The sequence below is a fragment of the Gymnogyps californianus genome, unplaced genomic scaffold (genome assembly GCF_018139145.2).
Source record: "Gymnogyps californianus isolate 813 unplaced genomic scaffold, ASM1813914v2 HiC_scaffold_31, whole genome shotgun sequence".
NCBI lineage: Eukaryota > Metazoa > Chordata > Aves > Accipitriformes > Cathartidae > Gymnogyps > Gymnogyps californianus.
Genome location: NW_026114191.1, coordinates 898391 through 906770, shown reverse-complemented (window position 1 = coordinate 906770; position 8380 = coordinate 898391). Strand labels below are relative to the sequence as shown.

Sequence of the window (8380 nt, the reverse complement as noted above, 5' to 3'; positions counted from 1 at the left end):
GAAAATCTGGGAAACAAACTGCAGATGGGCCAGGGAAGCACAGGGCAGAAGCCCATGGCCGGGCAATGACCCAGGACGGGACCCCAACTTACCAGCAAACAGAGGTATGCTGCAAAGAGAGAGAAGGGGATTGTTAGTCATTAGAAAGAGTGTAAATTGGGTTGAGGTCCAAGAATGTCAGCAAGGAAACACCAAACACCTCTCTGAATATTACTCCCAATTGGTTAAACAAAGAAGACTGTTTGGAGGGGTCGACCCTGAGAAGGTGGAAAATCGATCTTTAATCGTATCTTTCTTTGTAGATCAGTCAGCCCCAGAGATTAAGAAATATTTTTCTAAACATGTGCCAGGATGGCAGGGCAAAGGATTGGATGAAATAGTCAGCATTGCTATGTTTGTGTTGAATGGAAGAGATGAAAGACAGCTGAAGCAAAAAAAAAAAAAGAAAGAACAGGGACAGAAAGCTAGTTGGCGGCAGCATTAAACGGCAATGCTGGACTAAGGGGACAGGGACACGGAGGTTTTCTGAGGTAAGGTCAGAGGAGGAAATTGGAAGAGCAATGGACCTCGAGGAAGTAGACACTGTTGTAATTATTGTGGACAGTAAGGCCATGGGAAACAGGAGTGCCCAGTGTGACCAAAGGGCCTCCCAACAGCACCTCTCAATCCTCTGCTGCAGTCTTGCCCTGCTCTCTGCACCAGGGGCAGCTCGATTTCACCCAGGACTGACAGCTACCAGGGACCTACGGTGCAGACACTACAGGAGCCTCTGAATAGGAAATATTTTCCCCTTCTTCGCATGAGAATCTGGTCTCAAACCTTTTGACCAATGAACATAATTCCTCCTGTTCTAACAGGTACGGGGGCAACTGTTTCAACCTGAAATCAGTATACCTATTCATCCGGAGTCTCAATACCTTTTTGCATTTCCCTGGGGAAAGATCCAACTAACATGGACAAGGCTCCTTCAGGGCTTTCCTGCATCCTCCACTAGTTTTCTAAAGTTTTGTTAGAAGATTTGCAGGATGCTGTCTTTAAAGAAATGGATCCCTTTTTGATGCAATCTGTTACTGATTTATTGGTAGCCAAGGCATCTTATAGAGCTGACACCCACACCTTACTGTTGGCCTTTGCTGAGAAGGGCCATGGGGCTTCTCCACATAAGATACAACTTTTGTAAGAGAAGTGTAAAACACCTGGGATACATTCTCCAACAAGGGGAGTGTTGTTTATCTGAGCACCGTAGTCAAGCCGTTCAAAACCTTCCCCAAGCAGCTACTAAAAACAAATGTGAGCCTTTTCAGGAGCTGTAGCATTCTGCCGCTGCTGCAGAGCTGCTTCTGGGGAAATGGCAAATCCACTGATACAGACTGCTGCTCATGGTGCTGGAGAACCCATCCACTGAACAACAGACAAGGTAAAGGCATCTGAGCTTTTGAGGCACGCATTAGTGACTGCACCTGCTCTGGGATTGCCAGACTACAGGAAGCCATTTACCTTGTTTGTACATGAAGAAAGGTAACTATCCCAGCCAACACCAGTACGGTCTGGCAGCTCAAGGACCCTTTGCTTGTGTCCCCAGGACAGCTGCCACAGCACTCCTAGTTGAACAGAGTGAAAACGTGCTGCTTGGATCCCCTCTAGTGCTACAAGTACCACATGGACTTGAAATGCTGCTGTCACACAGCACTGTCACCACAGCGAATACATCGCTATGAGCTGATTCTCTTAATGGCGGAACACATAAGAATGAAGTGATGTAATACACTGAACCCTGTTACTCTACTCCCTCCACCTGGGGAAGAAACTCCACATCACGATTGTGTGGTAACAACCCATGAAGCCCAAAAGACTCAAAAATATTTACAGAAGTGCCCTTTCCAGATCTGGATCTTGACCTCTGTGTAGACGGGTCCCCATATTATCTAAACAGTGACCAGGTTACAGGTTATTCAGTAACTCCTGAAAATAAAGTCGTGGAGCCTTCGCCACTCAGTCCAAAGCTGAGTGAACAAGCAGCAGAATGGATTGCATTAACAAAGACTTGCCAGCTGTCCAAAGAAAAGACTGTAAATACACTGATTCTCGATAGGCCTTTGGAGTGTGCCACGCCACTGGGCAGTTCTGGAAGGGGCGTGGGTTTACAACTTCTCGTGAGAGTAAGTACTGAAGTGTTAAAAACTAGACAGTTGCCACACAAACTAGCTGTCATTCATCAGCCAGCCGATACTGGTGAAAGGACAAAACAAGAAATAGGAAAAGATCTAGCGGATGTTGCAGCTAAAGCAACAGCACGACAGCCGTACAAAACACCAGGCTTACAAGCAGTCCAGTGGTCTGACCTGGTGTTATCTGCTCCTGAAAAGATCTGTTTGACTGTTCCTGCTGAAGAAATTGACTCTTGGAGAAGGTATGAAGCAACCAAAGACTCCCAGGGAAGAGTACTCCAGAGAGAGGGACGGAAAACCTTCCTATTTTACCTGAGCAACACCGGATTCCCATAGCAAAAACGCATCACCATCCAGGGCATTTGGGGACAGTTGCACTAGCCCAGACAGCGCTGAAGAATTGGTTCGTGCCAGGAATTTATGCCACAGCCAAATAGGTAACTGCCTCTTGCACGCACTACCTTTAGCCTTAATGCATATTTAGCAAGACCTCAACAAAAAACCAAAGCTGTCTCCCTGTGAAACACTATCACAATCAGGCCTGGGCACAGCTACTACAGCCAGTACCTCTAGAAGGAACTTTGCTTCAATCGAAGGAATTATGTTTGGGTAAAACAGCTGAAAACAAGGAACACTTATCCCCTTGGTGGGAGGGACCATTGCTGGTATTGCTCACCTTTCTGAGCAGTAAAGGTGGAAGAAAAACTGACTTGGATCCATCACTCCCTCCTGAAAGCTGTGACTGGTCTAGAATTGGAATCAGGAAACCTTCCTGACACCGAGGGAACATCCATCCCTGGAAAGACAAAACTACCCATAACCATGAACCTACACAGAGCTGGTGGATTGGCTGTGACCTCGCTAACCTTGTCTAAAAAATTCAACAACAGGAAACTCAAAAGTAATTTGTTACTTACGAATTGCACATGGACTGAACTATATCCTTACTGAAAACTACAGTGTCATCAAGAAATAATTCTCTCTGTTGCAATATGCTGTCTGTTTTTTCTTACTAAGAATAATACTTTCAAAGCCCGGGAAGAAGGGAGGGGTGGGGGGAAGGTGTTTTTAAGATTTGGTTTTATTTCTCATTATCCTGCTCTGATTTGACTAGTAATAAATTCAATTAATTTTTCCCCAAGTCGAGTCTGTTTTGCCCGTCATGGTAATTGGTGAGTGATCTCCCTGTCCTTATCTCAACCCATGAGCCTTTCGTTTTATTTTCTCTCCCCTGTCCAGTTGAGGAGGGGGAGTGATAGAGCGGCTTTGGTGGGCACCTGGCATCTGGCCAGGGTCTACCCAGCACACAAATTCACATTAAGATCACTTTTGCTAATACCTTTGGTGGTGATTCTTTAAGTGATCTAAATCATTCATCCACGACATCCCTCTCCCTAGGCCAGCACAAGAGTCCTGCTCCAGAACAGAGCGGCCTGCTCCAAGTGGGTGCCTGCAGAAAGAGGTTTCTCTTTGTCATGGATTCTTCCCTGCAGGCACACAAATGCTGCCTTGCTCTTCTCCAGAGTCAGCCCTGCCCTCCAGAGAGCCTTTCCCCAGGTGAGCGTGTCTGTGCTGGCCTGGCCAGCCACTCCTGGTTCCCTCTCCGTGCTCCCTGCAAGGCCCCAAGCTGGCGGTGCTGCTCTGCAGAGCGAGGGGGCTGTGGTGCCCTGGGACCATGGGGTGAGCCTGCACTGGCCATGCTGGTCAGGGTGGGGAGCAGACCCAGCCAGAAAGGGATCACTGCTGCTGAGCCCCTTTCCATCTTCCCTTGATGCTCAATAGCCAAGGACAGGGCTGGGCAGGAGCAAGGCGTGTCTGCAATGGCACAAAGGGCAGGGCTGGGCTGCACTAGATCCAGCCCGTGGGCTTTCCAAGAGGCTTTCAAGAACCACTCTCCAGCCTTTGGTCCTATTGCCTGCTGGCTCCTCACGGCCTTTTCTGGCATTGCAGAGCCCTCGTTAGCTCGTGGTCTCCTCAGGTTTGCCTTTTCTTCCAGGACACTCCACCTCAGATGGTCACTAATTTTAGGAGGTGCAACTCACTGCCAAGTCAGACTCACACACTGTCCCTGGAGATCCCCTGACTTCTCCTGGCACCTCCCAATTCCTCTCCAGGATGGCATCTGCCATCAACCCCACTGCAGGTGGGACAGCACCAGGGAGATAAATCAAAGAACAACTGCTGTCTGCTTGGACATGTGCCACCAAGAAGGGAACTCTTGGTCCAGCCCTCAGTCCCTGACAGATCCCCCTGCGACTCTGAGATTGTCTCCCTGAAGCTATTGAGACCCCCAGAAGAGCAAAAGTCCTTTTGAGGGAATAGCTCATTGGGTGTATTCCAGCTTTGGAAGAGGCATCTGGCCTTCTGGCCCTGCCCTGAGGAGCCCTTTTTGGTGACGGCTGTGCTAGCAGGGAGGCCAGCTCTGACACAGTGGTTCACATGGTCTGCTCCTGCCCACAGCCACAGGGATGCCACCGTAGAGACAACAGGACTGTCTCAAGGTCCACGAGCCCTTAGAGCTAACAACACAAATGCAAGGGCACAAGAGGAGAGTGTGGAAGGGAGGAGAGACCAGCACTGAAAAGAGCATGTCCTACTGCTGGCCATGGCCATGGCTCCAGGGAAGCAGCAGCCCTGATGATACACAGGCAGAAGAGAGGGAGTGCCCGCTGAGGCAGCAAGGTGCAGCCTCGGGGGCCCCATGGGCTGCTCCTCCATGGGGCAGCTGGGATTTGGGCTCCTTAACCCTTTCTTCCTGCTGGGCTGTGCCCCCACCTCCAGAGAAGATTTGGAGAGATGAGAGCTCAGACCAAAGACTTTCTGCTGGCTTCTTTATTTATGCAAGCAGCCTGGTACTGTAGGTCTGTGTGCTGGTTTTAGCTGGGGTAGAGTTGAATTTCTTCATAGCAGCTTGTACGGGGCTATGTTTTGGACTTGTGATGAGAACAGTGTTGATAATACAGGGATGTTTTTGTTATTGCTGAGCAGTGGTTACACAGAGTAACCAAAAAGGCCTTTTCTGCTTCTCACCCCACCCTGCCAGCAAGCAGGCTGGAGGAGCACAAGAAGTTGGGAGGGGACACAGCTGGGACAGCTGACCCCCAACTGACCAAAGGGACATTCCAGACCATATGACGTCATGCTCAGCATATAAAGCTGGTGGAAGAAGAAGGAAGGGGGGGAATGTTCAGAGTGATGCCATTTGTCTTCTCGAGTCACCGTTACGTGTGATGGAGCCCTGCTTTCCTGGAGGTGGCTGAACACCTGCCTGCCAGTGGGAAGCAGTGAATGAATTCCTTGTTTTGTTTTGCTTGCATGTGCAGATTTTGCTTTACCTACTAAAACTGTCTTTAACTCAACCCACGAGTTTTCTCACTCTTACCTTTCCAATTCTCTCCCCCATCCCACTGGGGGCAGGTGAGTGAGCAGCTGGGTGGTGCTGACCTACCTGCTGGGGTTACTCCATGACAGTACATTGGGATAGCAGCTCAGAAAAAACACGTTGACTGTCAAGAAGTGGGATGAATAATACTAATTCATTGCAATAATATTATCACAGCTATTAAAAAAAAAAAAAAAAAAAAAGACCAAAAGATACTCCTGGCTTTTCCTGAGATACCCTGGGAGTATTATAAGGTGTATGGGTACCTTAATGATGCTGAAATAGTATGTGTTGAAATACTTTCCTCAGGGAATCTTTGATCTCTTTGTTCCTCATGCTGTAGATGAAGGGGTTCACTATTGGAGGCACCACCGAGTACAGGACTGCCATCAGCAGATCCAGGGATTGGGAGGATGTGGAAGGGGGCTTCAGGTAGGCAAAAAAAGAGGTGCTGACAAAGAGGGAGACCACGGCCAGGTGAGGGAGGCACATGGAAACAGCTTTGTGCCGTCCCTGCTTCGAGGGGATCCTCAGCACGGCCCTGAAGATCTGCACATAAGACAGCACAATGAAAGTAAAACACCCAAAGAATAAACAGGCAATGACCACAAGAAGCCCGACTTCCCTGAGGTGGGCATTTGAGCAGGCGAGCTTGAGGATGTGGGGGATTTCACAGAAGAACTGGTGCAGGACATTGCCTTGGCAGAGAGGTAGGGAAAATGTATTGGCAGTGTGCAGCACAGTATGGAGAAACCCACTGCCCCAGGCAGCTGCTGCCATGTGGACACAAGCTCTGCTGCCCAGGAGGGTCCCGTAGTGCAGGGGTTTGCAGATGGCAACATAGCGGTCATAGGCCATGACAGTGAGGAGAAAATACTCTGCTCCAAGCAAGAAGGAAAAGAGAAAGAGCTGGGCAGCACATCCTACATAGGAAATAGACCTGTTGTCCCACAGGGAATTGGCCATGGCTTTGGGGAGAGTGGTGGAGATGGAGCCCAAGTCGATGAGGGATAGGTTGAGGAGGAAGAAGTACATGGGAGTGTGGAGGCGGTGGTCGCAGGCTACAGCGGTGATGATGAGGCTGTTGCCCAGGAGGGCAGCCAGGTAGATGCCCAGCAAGAGCCAGAAGTGCAAGAGCTGCAGCTCCCGTGTGTCTGCAAATGCCAGGAGGAGGAACTCGGTGATGGAGCTGCCGTTGGACATCTGATCCCTTTGTTCCTGAGGTACTGCCAAAGGAAGAAAGCACACTCACAAGTTAGGACTGCTCTGAGCAAAACTCTTCCCTTTCCCTGCCCCCTCCAGCACCCCACCCCACCTCCCCAACACCCATTGCCTATATCCCTTCTTTCAGGACCTTCATGCATCCCCCAGGCTGGAGCTCAGGTTTGTGCTGGCTGAGTCTGATGTAAGGAGTAGGGCTCTGCCCATAGTCTCCCGAGGACTTGTCCCTGCTCTACAGCACTGGGAATGGGGGAAAGTGGGTGACAGCTGCTGAAATTCACCATTTCCCTTAGGGCTTACACCAACCTAAGGACACAGCAGGACAGTTTGGAAGTGTGGAGAGACCAGCACTGAGAAGACCACGTCCAGCTGCTGTCCATGGCCAGTAGCTGCAAGGAAGCAGCAGCCCTGACATGCAGATTATATAGGTAACCCCCTTGTAATGTAGAGGAGCTGCTCAGCATCTTCTGGCAGCACAAGCCCAGGGAAATTCCTGGATGTGCTAAAAGTGTAGGGACCTCAGCAGAGCCAGCTCAGTCCCCAGCCCCACACACTGCACTGTCCAGAGCCCCACAGCTTGGAAGGAACTGAGGCACTTTGCTCCCATGGACACAGCTGCATCACAGGACCCGCAGCGCTGGTGTGTGCTCTGCACCTGAAGCCTCCTTGTTGCCAGAGAGTCCGAGGGTAAGACCAAGGGAAGCATGGACAGGAGGGTGAGATGGAGAAATGCCTCAACACTCTTGCCAAGGGAGCACTCAGGAGTTTCTTCTCCTTGGGCTGAACCTGCAGAGAATTCGACTCAGCTTGAGAACCCATGGTCTTGATGGCAGCAACTGTGCTGGGTGGGAGAGGAGACCAGGGGGTTGCTCAGCGGAAGGCATCTGCACTGCAAGGGACAGCAGGGAGGTGCCAGAATCCCCCTCCCAAGACCTTGATGGTAGCAGCTCTCTCTCACCCCCTGCCCATGTCTCTGCTGCCTGCAGCTGTCCCTGCCAGGAACCATTTCCCTGTCCCCACGCCTCCTCCTTCTCAGTGCTCACAGACCCCATCCCAGCCGCTGTGTGCTCAGCTCTGCCCTGCAGACCCCTCCTGGCAGCAGGGCACTGCCCAGGGGCACCTCAGCGGTTGCAGGCTCTGATGGGAACATCAGACCAACCCTGAGGAGGCTGCCAAGGTGCTACTGGTGCTGTCCGTAAGCCGCAGGGTGTTGATTTCTGATACTCCCAGGTTGATTCATCTCTAAGAGGAACAGATTTGGAGTTTACGTGCCTGCTCCCAGAGAGGTGACTTTCTGTGTCCCATTGCCCACCCAGATAACCAAGAGTAGAAGACAGAAAGAACGGGACCCTGAGCTTTCAAGTAGGCATTGCCTTGATGTGCTTCTTGAAAAGTCCTCTTGGAAATGTCCTGAGGGTGATGTGGAGCTGTCAGCAGCCTTGACCCATGCAGCACTCTCATGAAAGCAGAAGGATCGTGCCCTGTCAGGAGCTGTTCCTTCTACCCATAGCTTCTCCCCACAGTGCTCTGGGGCGCTCCCTGCCCTGGCATAGCCTGGAGTGCAGGGACCCTGCTCGAAAGGACAGCCCTGCGCACCCCTGGCTGCACA

General features: G+C 50.8%; 1 protein-coding gene across 1 annotated transcript; it reads right to left on the bottom strand.

Annotated features, from left to right (window-relative positions):
- Positions 1-5817: 5817 nt before the first annotated feature.
- Positions 5818-6753, bottom strand: LOC127028277 (olfactory receptor 14A16-like). The gene has a single exon (XM_050914006.1). It carries the CDS (start codon positions 6751-6753, stop codon positions 5818-5820), a length of 936 nt encoding a protein of 311 aa, XP_050769963.1.
- Between the last annotated feature and the right edge of the window lie 1627 nt (positions 6754-8380).